We start from the raw sequence: 16,564 nt of genomic DNA, 5'->3' as shown, positions 1-16,564 counted from the left end.
TTCCTGGTGTGTTAGAAAGAGTAAGCTCAGGCAGCACTTCTCCTAAAGTGGGATGATGGGGTAGAAACACCTTTTCTCTGATGGAATCCTCACCACTATTCACCGTAATTTTATAATCTCACCTTAGATTACCAAGTAGATGTCTCTGAAATTAGGTATTAAAGGAATGAATAAATATAGTCAGCATCAGACTAGTATTCTGAAAGAATTTATGAAAAGCTCTGTTAACGTTGTTTTATTAGAAAAACAAAGGGCACACATCACAGCAAAGTTCTTAAGGCTACAGGCAACTTAAAACACAAATCCTTACTAAGTACCTCCTGCCAATCATCTACCATGGGCAGTGCTGCAGATAAAAAGGAGGGTGAGACCTGGCTCTCTGTATCAAGTAGCTCACATCAGAGGAGATAAACATATGAACAACTAATATGGTAATGTCAGAATCTAGAAGTATGAACAAATTATTATGGTCAAACAAAGATTCATTTAGCTTGAGGAGAATCACTATGTTAAAGGGAATGTATGGGAAATTCAAAGGATGAGTAGAGCTTTAAAACACAGAGCACAGCCTAACAAGCATGGCTCAGTGGTCAGTCGACCTATGAGCCAGGAGGTCAAGGTTCGATTCCCAGTCGGGGCACATGCCCAGTTTGTGGGACATGCAGGAGGCAGCCTATTGATGATTCTCTCTCATCATTGATGTTTCTATCTCCCTCTCCCTTCCTCATTAAAATCAATAAAAATACATATTTTTTAAAAAAATAGAGCATACATCAGGATAAGAGAATCGTGAGACATTATACAAACTGCAACAAGAGTGTAAAGAGGCTGGAATGACCCAACAAGAACCTGAATTTATTCCAGAGCAATGAAAAGTGAGCAAGATTTTTAAAGCAGAATGGTGATAACTGTGAGTATTAGATAAAAAAGTCTAGTTAAAATAAGAAAAATGGGAGGGAAATGGACCACTTTCTGACCAGTTAGAAGGCTCTTGCACTGGTCTAATATGACAGAACCTAACCCTAAGCTAGGACAGTACGAATGGCGTTGGAAGTAAAAGAAAGGAGAAAGATACAGAAATATCATTTAGAGACTCAAACAAATTAGGTAATTTCACTCATATTTCCTTTTAATATTTTAGCTCTCAAGATCTCCACATTTCAAAATTAAAATTCCTTTAAGAATATAGTATTTTGAGAGCTGATAGGACCACATCACATGGTGATATTTAGAAAACCTATACTAATAAAAGCCTAGGTGGTCCTCGCGCGTGATGTCATCACAAGATGGCCGCACACACAGCAGAGGCGGGGCCTGGCGGCTGCTCTGCACAGTGAGGCCTGGGGGTCCCGCGGCTCCACGCAGTGCAAAGGAGGCTGGTCCCAGCGTCTCTGCCACCTCGTGTGGAAGAGGCAGGTCGTGGCAGGGGAAGGCAGTTGTGGGCGATCGGGCCGGCAGGGGAGGGCAGTTGGGAGCGAACGAGCCTGCAGGGGAGGGCAGTTGGGGGTGATTGGGCTGGCAGGGGAGGGAAGTTGGGGGTGATCAGGCCAGCAGGAGAGGGCAGTTGTGGGTGATAGGGCTGGCAGGGAGGGCAGCTGGGGGCGATCAGGCCAGCAGGGGAGGGCAGTTGGGGGTGATGAGGCCAGCAAGGGAGCAGTTGTGGGGCAATCAGGCAGAGGCAGTCGAGCAGTTAGGAGCCAGCGGTCCTGCATTATGAGAGGGATGTCTGACAGTCGGACATCCCCCAAGGGGCCCCAGATTGGAGAGGGTGCAGGCTGGGCTGAGAGACCATCCCCAACCCCCATGCACATATTTCGTGCACCAGGCCTCTAGTATTATATAAAATAGATAAAGTGTTTAAAAATGTGCTGTGCAAGTTGAAAATTGCTGAAGCCAGGTGTTAAGTTTCAGAATAGTCTAGATTTTTCCTTTACTTTCTCTTAGGTTTTATCTGTCTCAACAATTGGCATTGGTAAAATTTAATTTTGTTCTTTTGTGACCTGCAGCAACTTATCAAACCAGATGCTGGGCTTTCACTCAAGGTGGTGGCGTAGGTAAACACTGCACTTGCCTGCTCTCAAGACCACATCAAAATAACAACTATAGAACAATCATCATGTAGTCCTATAACTAAGGACATACAGGAAAAACCACCTAGAGACCGTCAGGAGGAGTGGAGAGGCAGAACAGTTTGGTCCCACAGCCACTGTATGTGTAGGAAAAAGTATATACAGTATGGGGTTAGTACTATTCCCGGTTTTAGGCATTTAATAGGGGGTCTTGAAACTTATCCCCCCATGGGGAAAGGGGGGCTACTGTACTAACCCATCCCTTATATTACTTTAAGACTATTTTTAGAGGAGTTTTAAGTTCACAGCAGAATTGAGCAGAAGGTAGAGACTTCCCATACACACTTTGCTCACACATGCATAGCCTCCTCCATTATCAATATTCTGCACCAAAGTGGTGTATTCGTTACCACTGATGAGTCTACACTGACATATCTTAATCATCCAAAGTCCACTGATTACGTCACAGTTCACTTCACTCTTGGTGTTCTATATTCTATGTGCCTGGACAAATGTTTAATGCATGCACCCACTGCTATAGTAGCATAAAAGTATATTTTCACTGCCCTAAAAACCCTTTTGTTCTGCCTATTCATCCCTCGACCCACACCCAACCCCTGATCTTTTCCTGTCTTCGAGTTTTGCTTTTTTCCAGAATGTCATATAGTTGGAATTATATAGTATGTAGCCTTTTCAGATTGGCCTCCTTTAATATTTTTTTCAAGGTATATTATTTGCAAAGTTTGTATTGTATTGGTTAATACAAAAAAATCCAGAAAATATTTCAGACTTTTAGGTCAGCTCTACTCACCAAGGGTTCAGCCATTACAACTTCAATTTTCTTTTCAGCTTGAACAGCAAATTCTGCAAAGAGGCTCTTGATGACATATTCACCGGGCTTGACATCTGGGTCAATCGTAATGTTTGACATGATGATATTCTTTTTCCCCAATGTGGAATGAAAGTTGGAAGAAGTACAGTACTTATTCACTTTGCTGACTGGTGCTGAAGCTAAAATTAAGAGAAAAAAAATAAAGAACTCTACTTTAGTAATCAACTAATTAGGCCTACCATAACCACCCTTCTTAGCAAGCGTGCTACCCCTGACCTGCTTCCAGATCTCCCAATCTGTATTACCATACTCTATTTTTCTCTATTATACTTGCTGCCTTCTAACACTGCCCAACATAACTATAATTTAGCTACACGGTTGTTATGTGTTGTTTTTCTCTCTACCCTACTAATGTGAATTCCATAAGAGCAGGGATCCCCTTGTTTTTTATGTTCACTGATGAACCCCAAGAACAGTGCATGGCATCTACTAGGTATACAATAAATAGGCACTGAATAAATGAATTCTAAATAAAGTTACATGCAATTAAGGAAATAAAAGAGATGAGAGTAAATGAAACAGAGATGGGGTTAGGAGTTGAAATATGCTCCTCTGCATGCTCAGCAAAGGCCTCATGTGAAGAGGCTGCATTTGAATTAAGATCTAAATGATGAAAAAGAGGCAACAAGACAAAGCATCAGGGTCAGAAAGCACAAGGCTGAGTGTGAATATTTGAGAAACAAAAGGAAGGCCCGTGTGGCCTGAACTCCAGGGATGAAGTCAGCGAGAGGCAACGGGAGATGAAGTCAGAATTATCTGTCAGGGATCAAAGTTTTAGACCTTGATAAGGAAATTAGATTTCATTCTAAATGCAATTGTAATTCTGTGTGAAATACTAACTTGCAGGGGGATAGAAGCTGGCCTCTCCTTAAAAGACCGCTCTGGATCCTCTGGATTGGAAGAGGGAAATACAGAATCAGGGAAGCCACTGCAGAAACCCAGGGGAGAGCACAGCGTGGGCTAAGAGGCGGGCAGTGGCACAGGAGAGAAGGAAGAGGATTTGAGATTTGCCATGTGTTAGTGGGTGTGATATCAAGGTGAGGGAAAGGAATGAAAGATGACTCCGTATTTCTATCTGAGTCACTCAGAGGACAGTGGTGCCATTTACTCAGTTAGGGACGACACTGGGCCTGGCGAATCGTACGTTGCGCCAGATGTGGCACAAAAAGAATGCACACCACTGCATGTTGTTTATATTTACCTGTTCTGTTCTCTTGACTGCCTGGGCAGCCTGCCTTGGATTTCTATCTACAGTTTATCCTTCCTCATTCTTCCAGCCTACTGCATAACACAGACCCTCCACATTCTCTAACTACAGCTTATGTCAGTGATGGCGAACCTTTTGAGCTCGGCGTGTCAGTATTTTGAAAAAGCCTAACTTAACTCTGGTGCCATGTCACATATAGAAATTTTTTGATATTTGCAACCAATGAGTTCGCGTGTCACCTCTGACACGCGTGTCATAGGTTCGCCATCATTGACCTAATCGCCCCCCAAAGGGCCCATCTCCTGGTCCCATTACACTGGCAGCTAGGCTTTCAGTATATGAATTTGACAAATATTTAGGCCATAGCATTTGCCAAAATCAAGGTGTGAGCAGAGCTGCATCCTTTCTGGAAGCCCTAGGCCAGCGGTTCTCAACCTGTGGGTCACGACCCCTTGGGGGGTCGAACGACCCTTTCACGGGGTTCGCCTAAATACATCCTGCGTATCAGATATTTACATTACGATTCATAACAGTAGCAACATTACAGTTATGAAGTAGCAACGAAAATAATTTTATGGTTGGGGGTCACCACAACATGAGGAACTGTACTAAAGGGTCGCGTCATTAGGAAGGTTGAGAACCGCTGCTCTAAATACATACATTCCAAACTCATAAGGAATTATTCTGTCAACTAAAACAACCTACTCTACCAATCACAGTACACACCAAGATACAAAAAGGTGACCTGTGAAAACTTCAACAGAAAAGTCCAGGAAGTAATACAAAGTCAGGTTACAGCAGACAGTTCAGAAAAAATAATTCATAAATTTTTAAAAATCTTTTTGAAAGACAGAAGTTCCAAACACTTGGTTTCCTTTCATGCCCTATTCATTATCTTTATTTACTACTATTTTCACAGAATAGAGTATTTCCCTCCAAACTTAAGATGAAAAATTTAGGCACACATGATTCTTATTAAAATAATAATAATCTAAAGAATATTACAAACTGTTAATATTACACCTCAAATATTTTTGCATCACATCAAATTAAAGTATAATATATTGTATTCTAGAACTAAAATTATATAAGAACAATTCAAAAATTCACAGTCCTTTGAACACAGTGTACACTATTTTAAACAATGAACTATTTGTTTACTCTGTTTCATGATCCAACATTGTGTATTATCAAGGAGAAAATCTATTAACAAATGTTATTGTGGAAAAAGGAGATCTGAAATTAAAAAAATATTTTGAAACATTAAGAATACGCTGTATTTTATATCATTATTATGTTGGACAATCGTAAGAAATTATTAAAAAAGGCTACTCAGTTTCCAGAATTTTAACATACTTTAGAAATAAAAAAGAAGATGAACCATATTCAAGGCTGACATATGTAAGCAGTTACAAAATATATTTTTTCCTTTAATGAAGATGTATAAGTCTTTAATTAAGATTCATGAGATCCTAACAGTTACAAAGGTTTCTTGGAATTTAACTTTACAATAAATGCAACTAACCAAGAAGTCACATGATAGACCTAAGTACTTAAATTTTAGACTCTGATGAAGTATAAACTTTTAAATTGATATTTAGCCTTTGAACAGTATCTTCCAAATGGGAAAAAAACCCCAAAAAACTTTAGTTAAACTGATCTCTCAAATAACTCACCATTACTATCTTCTACAGAAAAAGCATAAACATAAACAAAGCATAAACAAATAACTAACATTATTGCATAGTAGAGGCCCAGAGCACGGATCCATGCACTGGTTGGGGTCCCTCAGCCTGGACTGTGCCCTCTTGAAATCCGGGGCCCCTCAAGGGATGTCAGACTGCCAGTTTCAGCCTGCTGTGGGAGCACATTGACCATCAGGAGACAGCTCCTGCATTGAGCGTCTGCCCCCGGTGGTCAGTGCGTGTCATAGCGACCAATTGTTCCAGTTGTTCTGTGGTAAAAGTTGCTTAGGCTTTTATATATATACTAGGGGCCCGGTGCACGAAATTCGTGCACTGGGTGTGTGTGTGGGGGAGTGTCCCTCAGCCTAGCCTGCCCCCTCTCACATACTGGGAGCCCTCAGGCGTTGACCCCCATCACCCTCCAACCGCAGGATCGGCCCCTTGTCCAGGCCTGACGCCTCTGGCCTAGGCGTCCGGCCCGGCCAGCGGGGACCCGCAGCTGCAGCGGCCCCACGATCGTGGGCTTCGCTTTAGGCCCAGGCAAGGGACCCCTAGCTCCTGGGACTGCCAGCTTCAACCGTGCCCAGCTCCCATCGCTGGCTCCACCCCTACTTCCTGCTATCACTGGCCAGGGCGGAAAAGGCACCTGATTCTCCGATCATGGCTGGGGGGCAGGGCAAAGGCGGCCCTGGGGCTGCCTTTGCCCTGCCCCCCAGCTCTTAGCTCCCCCCTGGGTTTCCGATCACTGTCAGTGGCAGGGGGCTTCTTCCTGCTTTCCCTTTCGCCTCCCTGCATTGTGCCTACATATGCAAATTAACCGCCATCTTGTTGGCAGTTAACTGCCAATCTTAGTTGGCAGTTAATTTGCATATAGCCCTGATTAGCCAATGAAAAGGGTAGCTCGTACGCCAATTACCATTTTTCTCTTTTATTAGTGTTGATATAGATTTTAAGAAATTTTCCAATAAAGCCAAAGTTTAAGGAAAACCTGTATTTCGCTTCCAAATAAAGATTTACCTTCCAAATATCTGCATTAAAAAATCAAATTTCAAAAGGGTTAATCACTTTTTCCTCCATCTACAAAGCTCTAATGAAATGAGAAAAAGACCCACATCGCCAAAGTGAAAACTGAACAAAAGACATGAATAAACAAGGTACAAAGCATAAAACAGGCCAATACCACAAAAATAATATTTAACCTCACAGATATTTTTAAAACAAACAAAAATTAGATAGACCCCAATGGAGTCTGTGAAAGCAGCCTGCTGCCATCTCAACCCCAAGAACTGGTCTTAAACAATAAAAATTAGTACTTTATAGTCACCACCTTATATACATACATGCATATATTTATGTATAGATTTATATGCAAAAATATAACGAAGTACCATACAATTCTAATAATTATTTTCTTATAATGGCTAACAAAAATGTTGATGATCACCTAAAAAAGAAGAGGCCTTGGAATAGGAACAAATATAAAAATATCTCAATTTAAAAAGCAAAATTCTTAGTTTAAAAAGCAAGCCTATTACCAGCAAGTTATTTGGTGAATAATAATAAACTAATTTTAAAGTTTATATGAAGAGGCAAATGACCCAGAATAGCTAACACAGTACTGAAGAAGAACAACACAGTCAAAGTACTTACAGTAGCTGACTTCAAGACTTACTCTAAAGGGGCAATAATCAAGACAGAGTGGCATTGTTGAACAAACAGACAAACAGATCAGTGGGACAGAACAGAAAGTCCAGGAATAGACCCACACAAACATAGTCAACTGAACTTTGACAAAGGAGCAAAGGCAATCAATGAGAGAGACTTTCAACAGATGGCGCTGGCATAACTGGAAACCCACATGCAAATTTAAAAAAACAAAATCTAAACACAAACCTGACACTTTTCACAAAAATGTACTCAAAACGGATCATAGATCTAAACGGGAAATGCGAAATGAATTCTACATGTAAAATGCAAACCCCTCTGAATTCCTAGAATATTAGGTAGGAGAAAAGTCTGGATTTTCTTAGGTTTAGTGATGACTTTTTAAATATAACACCAAATACAACACCCATGAGAGAAAAGTTGGTAAGTTAAGCTTTATTAAAATGAACTTCAGCTCTGCTAAAGATATTGTTAATAGAATGAAAAGACAAGGCACAGACTGGAAGAAAATATCTGCAAGACACATAATCAGTTTCCAAAATATATAAAGAATCCATAATACATAAAAAAAAATCCTTAAAACTCAACAATAATAAGCAACCCAATTTAAAAGTGGGCAAATCATCAGAACAGACCCTCCCCAAAGAAGACATGTAGATAGCGGTAGAAACACAAAACTGTATACCCATTTTGGAAGAAAATTTGGAGGTTTCTTTAAAAATGAAACATAGTCATACCATACAACTCAGCAACTAACTGCACTCCTTGGGACTTACTCAAAGCAGTTTAAAGTATGTCCACACAAAAACCTGCATACAGATGTTTATAGCAGCTTTATTCATAGTTGCCAAACTCTGAAGCAACCAAGATGTGCTTCGGTAGGTAACTGTATGCACTGTGGTGTATATATATCCAGGCAATGGAATACTATTCAGCACTTAAAAGAAGAATTTTCAAGTCATGAAAAAACTTGGAGGAAACTTAAATGCCTATTTCTAAGCAAAAGAAGCCAGTCTGAAAAGGCTATATACTGTATGATTACAACACTATGACATTCTGGAAAAGGCAAAACTATGGAGATAATAAATGGATCAGTGGTGCCCTGGCCAGGTAGCTCAGCTGGTTGGAGCATATTCCTGATATACCAAGGTTGCGGGTTTGATCCCTGGTTAGGGCACATACAAGAATCTACCAATAAATGCATGAGTAAGTGGAACAACAAACCACTATTTTTCTCTCTCCTTTCCCCTTTCTCTCTCCCTTCCTTCACTCTCAAATCAATCAATACTTTTTTTTTTTTTTAAAAAGAGACCAATGGTTATCAGGGGTTTAGGTTTTTGGATGGGGGTGGAGGGGAAGGGAGAAAAGGATGAATAGGAGAGTACAAGGGACTTTTTTTAGGGCGTTGAAACTGCGCGGCGTGATACTATAATTGTGGATACATGTCACTATATATTTGTCAAAACCCCATAGAATGTACAATACAAAGAGTGAATGTGATGTAAGCTATGGATGGGTAATTATGACATGTCAATGCAGGTTCATCAATTGTTTTAACAAATGTACCACACTAATGTAAAATGTTAATGGGGGAAACGGGAGAAGGGGGAATAAGAAGACGGTACATGGGAACTCTGCTTTCTGCTCAAATTTTCTGTGAACTTGAAACTCCTCTAAAAAACATAATAAAGTCTGTTAATTTTTAAAAACATAAAAATAAAAGAAAGAAAAGCCTATTCTATCCCTGTCAGCCAGAACCAAAGGTGCCTGGGAAGAGTCAAAATAAACAACAGCTCCAGCATAAGCCTAAAACAATAATATACTTGGATCAAACTCAGGAAAAGGAAACAGTTTATAAGTCAATTAAAAATAAAATGTCAAAACATGAATCAGATCATATGGTAGACAGATTAAAAGTAAAAACAAAGAAAGCCAAATCAGTATTAGGGAATAATAGCAAATGTCAACTTCTGAGGAGGCCAGATGGATGGGTGTGCCTTCCAACTACCCATCCAGAGAAACACTGTACATTTGAGAGCAAGTACATCTGAAGAGGAACAGAGGGAATATAACAGTGTGCGTGTTGTGGGTGTTAAGGGTACAATATGAAAGCATCATTTGATGACTTCATTGCACAAACACAATTTGCTATAAAGCAAGGCCTACCTCAAAATGCCTTCATGAAGGAAGGAAATGCATACCAGACACTTTTCATTTCTGATGGAAATGAAACATTATTTAATACTTTAAGGTATTTTGCATAGCATCTCATTTTTTTCCCTAACCTGTTCTTTTTTTTTTTTTTTTAAACCTCACCCAAGGTCACATTAAACGATTTTGAGCGAGAGGGGGGGAAGGGGAGGAAGAGTAGGGAGAGAGAGACAGAGATTAATCGGTTGCCTCCCACACACACCTAAACCAGCCCGAGGGACCGACAGAACCCAAAACCTTTCCCTGTATGGGATGACACTCCAACCAATTGAGCAGCACCAGCCAGGGACTAACAAACTATTCTTATTTCAAGTGACATGCTGGTAAAGGGCTCAAAAACAAACAAAAACAAGAGTCCTGATTTATTAGCATTTGCCAATTTCCCTTGTGCACTGACTTCCATCATGGCTGATTTCCAGCTATCAATGGCTTAACAACCAGCTGGTCAAATCCTTGGTGAGAATGAGATCTAGAATACCACATCAAGTTATCACCAATTTGTGACGAGAAAACTGACTCCTAATCAAAGTCACAGTCACATTAGGTCCTGAGTTTCTAAACTTTCAGGTCAGTGCCTTTATTTTCGTCAGAATTGCCAGATTCTGATAGACCTGTGTCCCCACCCCACCCCCTTCTTAAAAAATATATTTTATTGATTTTTTTACAGAGAGGAAGGGAGAGGGATAGAGAGTTAGAAACATTGATGAGAGAGAAATATCGATCAGCTGCCTCCTGCACATTCCCTATTGGGTATGTGCCCACAACCAAGGTGCATGCCCTTGACCGGAATCGAAACTGGGACCCTTCAGTCCGCAGGCCGACGCTCTATCCACTGAGCCAAACCAGTTAGGGCTGTATTTCCCCTTTACAAGTCTAGTTTATTAGCATAATATTTGCTTAGACTAACTATTTCCCAGATGAAATATTTTGGTTGCATCTTCATATTCATTTACATAAAATGGGCTAAGAAGAAAAGGTTTTCCCACTCTGGTGAGGTAGATATTTACCCATATTTTCTTTAAACTCTTTTTTAGTTTTATTTTTTCCATTTAAATCTGTCATTCAGATTTAAGCAATGTCTTTATTGCATATACAATAAAAACATTATTTTATCCCCGCCCCCCAATATTTAATCAAATTCTTCTGGCTTCCTTTACTGAAATTCTGTCACTAATTTTATATTCACTATCATAAACTAAAGCCAGACTCAGATATGCTTCCTATTTTGCTCCTTAGTAATCTTTTTGTATCAGTACCATACTTTTAATTATTGTAGCTTTATAATAGGTTTTGTTATCTATTGGTACAAATACTATTTACTCATCACCTTCATAATTTCTCAGACACTATTTCACTTATACGTTCACGTTTATGCGTATCTTCAGAAGTTAATTAGAAGAGAAATGTCTTAAGACTTCTTGTCTAGAACCTGACATACCCTCACTAATTTATCTTCTTTCATGTAACGCCCCCCCACCCCCAAATATGCATTTTCCTCTGTAGGATATCTATCTAATTCTTATTAATTCTATTTGTAAATGCCTTGCTTCTGTTCTATGTGAATGAAATCATTTTCCTCACTCCTCAGTCTAACTTTTCTGTTTCTGGTTACATTTCAATGGATAAAAAATTAAGACTTTCGCTGTTCTTTGGGCAGCTGTTCCCAAAATGTTTATTTATCCTACTCTCAACTATTCCCACTGAAAACAGTTTCTAAACATAGAAGTCCTATGACATCTTGGGCACATTTCCAATTTTTTTACTTGAAGTCTACTACAGAAATATCACTTATTATAAAGCTCGAGAAAAATGACCTATCCTCTAAATAATCCATTATTCACTCAAGCTAGTCTCCCTGGGGGTCATTTTCTTGTACTCTTTTGAACCTTCAGAAGCTCAGCGAAGAAACTATTCAGAAAATCTAGAAATAATGTGCTATTTTCAAAAAGTGCACATTTTGCAAATAGCACATTAGGAGTCAGAAGACCAAGGGCCCTTGACTTGACTACTTAGAATATTGTAACCTTCATCAAGTTATTTAACCCCTCTAAGTTTTTGCTTTCCCTCCACAAAATAAATGAGATGAATTATATCTCAACCATGGTATGTGTCAGAAGCATCACAAAAGTAGTTTTCATTTTTGTTCTCTTTTTCTCCCATAAAAATAATCACTGCCAGTAAAAAGCTATTCTCCTCTTGCAATCAAGAGCCCGGGGATCAGCAAAGAATAACCCTGATGTGAAAATCTGAACATCGAATCCTGTAGGACCTCCTCCAGCACACATACCTCGGTAGACTCAGGGCCGGGGGGGGGGGGGGGGGGCGGGGGGTAAACAACTGCATAGAGACCTGTAGCGGTCTTCTTTGCTGTCTAAGAGGCTGAGCAGAAGCTGTAAGCAGGTCGCCTGAGTCCCCTATGCCCCTGAGGCTGAGATGATGGGGGCAGACAAAAAGCAAAAGGACTTGTTCCTAATATCTTATCTGGGAGCTAAGAGGTCCACAGAGGCGAAGACTGCTCCCCTGTCCTCACTCTCAGGATTACTCTTTAAATAGGGATGAGCCACGCTTAATTAGCAGACAAAGAAATGTAACTGCCCACTAAAGAGTATCCAGCAGCGAGTGACACATGAAATATTTACCAAACGCCAGCAGCAAATTATCATAGGTTTCAAAACACGAAATCTCTTTCAATTAAAAACAGGAACTAAACAGATAGATTGATTCTTGCCTTATCATTCAACAACGTCCAGGAAGTTATGGGATTTATGTAAGTAAATGCAATAATACCAAAATGTTAAATCATTGTTGTAAACATTGAAAAATAAGACATGAAACTTTCTATACTAACTAGCAATAACTACCTAAAAATGAAAATGCAGAAAAATCTTCTATTCACAAATATAGGTGGGAATACATTTAATAAGAAAAGCTTACATGAAAGAAACTACAAGATCACCTTAAAGGACACAAAAGAAGTTCTGAATAAATAGACATATTTATAGGTGGGAGCATTTATAAGTGTCAATTCTCACAAAATTAATATAATTACTACAGTTCCAATTAAAATCTGAATAGGTTGTGCTGTATAAAACTATCCTAGAGTACACACAGAAAAACAAAAAACCCAAAAAAGCTAAAAAAAATTATTTAAAAAAATAGCCTGGCCAGTGTGGCTCAGTGGTAGAGCACCGACCCACAAAAAAGAGAACGTGGTTCGATTCCCAGTCAGGGCACATGCCCAGGTTGTGGGCTCAATCCCGGTGAGTGGCGTACAGGAGGCAGCCAGTCGATTCTCTCTCATCACTGATGTTTCTACCTTCCTCTCCCTTCCTCTCTCTGAAATCAATAAAAACATATTTTTTAAAAAGTACAAAAGATATCTGCTAAATCAGAAGATAATGTAACTGATCAGAACACATTATAAATACAATCAAAACATTATACCAAAATATAATAAAAAATTGACTATATCAGAATATAATGTAACAGTAATCAACTCAGTAAACAAAGTGTCGATAAATCAGATTCATGTAGAAGATGAGAGACTTCTCAGAAATCCCAGATGCAAAGTAAAACAACAGTGAGGTACCACTTCACACCTGCCAGAATGGCCACCATCAATAAATCAACAAAAGAAGACAAGTGCCGGCGAGGATGCGGAGAAAAGGGAACCCTGATACACTGCTGGTGGGAATACGGACTGGGGCAGCCACTATGGAAAACAGTGTGGAGTTTCCTCAAAAAACTAAAAATGGAGCTCCCATTTGACCTAGTGATACCACTTTTAGGACTATATCCTAAGAATCCCAAAACACCAATCAGAAAGAATATATGCACTCCTATGTTCATAGCAGCACAATTCACCATAGCTAATACCTGGAAACAACCCAAGTGCCCATCAGTAGATGAGTGGATAAAAAAACTGTAGTACATTTACATAATGGAATACTATGCAGCTATAAAAAATAAGGATCTCCTACCCTTTGAGGGAGCATGAAGGGACCTGGAGATGATTATGCTAAGTAAAATAAGCCAGTCAGAGAAAGAGAAGTATCACATGATCTCACTCATATGTTGAACTTAATGAACAAAATAAACTGATGAACAAAATAGGTCCAGAGACATGAATGAAAGCATAAAACAGACTGACAAATCTCAGAGGGAAGGGGAGAGGATGGGTAACAGGAATAGATTAACCAAAGAACTTGCATGCATAAGTGCATAAGCCATGGACATGGGCAATAGTGCAAAAGGCCTAATAGGGGAGGGTGGGGTAGAAGAGGTCAAAGTGGGGGAAGAGGGGCATATGCAATACTTTGAACAATAAAGATAAATTTTAAAATAAATATAAATTAAATTAACAACAAAAAAAGAATTCAACATGGGCAAAATGAGAGGAATAGGGAATATCGGTATGGCTATAATTTTGGAACAACTGGCTATTCATCTGAAAAAAATACTATAGTCAAAACCAAAATCCAGAAGGATGTGAAATTGAAAGTTAATTTTTAAAAGTCTAAAAAAATATTAGGCATCAACGTGTTCAATCCAGGGGAGAAAAGACCTTTAGCCAAGATAGAAAACCCAAAATTATAAAAGAGATGAAATCATTCAACCAAATAAAAATTTTAAAATTTTATAAGGCAGATGATACCATAAACAAGAAAGTACAAAGTTGGACAAAAATATAATACAGATGATAGAAAAATGTAAAACATTCAAAGTGCTCTTATACATCAACAAGAAAAATACAATACAATAGAGAAAATTTGGCAAAATATATACTCAGGTGTGGGGAAGCATGGGATTTGGTTGGAAGGTCTGTAAGGAGAAATCTCTGAAAGGTCGGGGGCCTCTGGGGGACCTTGGCGAAGGTGGCAGCCCCTGCCTTGACTTTTCCAAACTAGTCCGAACCCCAGTGTTTTGCTAAAATCTCTGTTTAGTCTTTTAGACCCGACCCTGTAGAAGCATGTGCTTTCTCAAGGATACGTACCCTGCTGATACTATCTAGAGGTTAATTTTAGTTCAAGCTGTGGTGACAATAAAAGCCTAAGAGGGTAGGCGAACAGGGCTATTTGCTTCTAAAGCAAAACAGCCCCTTAGCCTCTCTTTCACAGAAACGTGTGTCAGAGCAATCATTCACCCGTCACTCAGGGTCTGCCGGTCAGTCCCGGCACTTAGGCAATTCACATAAAAATAAACCTAAAAATACAATATATGAAAAAATATTCATCTAAAATTTGTAGTACCCAGATAATGCAAATGAAAACAGCAATGAGCTTTCATATTATGCATATCCGACTGGCAAATATTAGAAAGAATCATAAGATCTATTGTTGGCAAGGTACAGGGAAACTTGACACTAAACATGTTGCTGATGGAAATGTTATGTCCACCTCAGTACAATCCTGTAGGCCAGACACAAGGATGGGTATTCTGGCCCTTAGAGCAGAGCAGAGCAGAGCAGAGATTAATTTCTTTGAACTTCAGGCTCTCCATGCAACTGATATTAATTTAGCAGTATCTGACCTGCCCACAAGGAGTGCAAAGGATGGTATGCCAGCTCTAGCATTAATATCGCTTGGCATATTTCTCACTGTAAATTAGTAAATTGGCAAACATAAAAATTTGTCTCTGTCAGACTGTTTATTACAATCCTACCCTCTGGAAAAGATTTCATACCCACTCTAAGTCTTAAGGCAAAGTCAGGTTTTCTAACCCAATCCCGGTCCTTGCTGGCTTCTCTGGCACTTCCTTAAATCAGAATCAGAATCTTTGGCGTGAGGCCCAGGCGTCTGTATGTTCTGGAAAATTCTCCAAAGTGACTCTAATGTGCAGAAAGGGTTGAGAACCACTGCCTTACACTCATCCTTCTAAAGTGGAACAGCTGGTTCTATGCAATGATGTTATTTAAAACTTACTCTGATCATTAAAAAGCTTCAAAAACACCATAAATAAAGAAACCTATGTATATAATACCATAAATTGCACTCCTCAAGCAACTCAGGGTGTTCAATAAAGGCATGTCAAGGGCAAAGCTCTAGGAAGCAACACGAAGGATCAAGAAAACATTTCAAAACATTTTTTTTTTTTTAAGCCATACATGGTTCTCCCAGTTCACACTAGAAAGTTTTCTCTCAGGGTTTCAGCCACTTCAACCTACTCACTGTCCGTGCCCCAGACCCAATACCTTGGTGTCTGTCAATCCCCTGCCTTTCATTCATTATCCGTGATTTCAAAGGATGAGGTTTCAACGATGTTACCTTTAAAACCATCACTGATTCCTGCCTGTGCCTTACATTTTGAATCTAGTCTAGTCATCAGATTCCATCACTACCGCACGAACCCTCCCTTCTTTTTTTCTGCATAGCTGAACTTTAAGTTCAGGTCCTAATAACAGCCCAGTAGACGCCTGAAAAATCTGCCTCTTAGCAGCTGAAGAGACTGTTTTCTATTTGAACCACAGTCGGCCTTACACATCAAACCATGGCAATACAATGCCCCGTGGTGCTCTGAATAAAATGCACTACAGGTCAACACCTGCAGGGGTGATGCCAGGGGTGCCGACCCCCAGGCAGGAGAAAATGCAAGTGTAACTGCAGTCCACCCTGTGCACATGGGGACTGAAAATACATACTAACCTTACTTCAAGAATATTACTAAGGCTGGTTTATTGGCATAACATTTTCTTCCCTTCCCTGGTCTCCCTATAGTAAGAATCACTCATTCATATGTTGCTCCAAAATTTTATGTGACGCTTCCTTTTGCTTCATTTCTTCTTTTTCAAGACTTTTATTTTTAGAGCAGTTTTAGGTTCACAGCAAAAATGAGAGGA

General features: G+C 39.6%; 1 protein-coding gene across 13 annotated transcripts in view; it reads right to left on the bottom strand.

Moving 5' to 3' along the window:
- Window positions 1–16,564, bottom strand: part of FRYL (FRY like transcription coactivator) — a 240,071-nt gene that overhangs the window by 136,167 nt on the left and 87,340 nt on the right. For all 13 annotated transcript variants that reach the window (XM_059671738.1, XM_059671683.1, XM_059671711.1 and 10 more), the window contains one exon: window positions 2,881–3,080. In XM_059671738.1, coding sequence (XP_059527721.1) covers window positions 2,881–3,000 — 120 coding nt within the window. In that variant the 5' untranslated portion in view covers window positions 3,001–3,080. The remainder of the gene's footprint in view (window positions 1–2,880; window positions 3,081–16,564) is intronic.

Source organism: Myotis daubentonii, chromosome 1 (assembly GCF_963259705.1).
Source record: "Myotis daubentonii chromosome 1, mMyoDau2.1, whole genome shotgun sequence".
Classification (NCBI taxonomy): domain Eukaryota; kingdom Metazoa; phylum Chordata; class Mammalia; order Chiroptera; family Vespertilionidae; genus Myotis; species Myotis daubentonii.
Note: the sequence above shows the minus strand (reverse complement) of the source record. Positions and strands in the feature narration are given on the sequence as shown.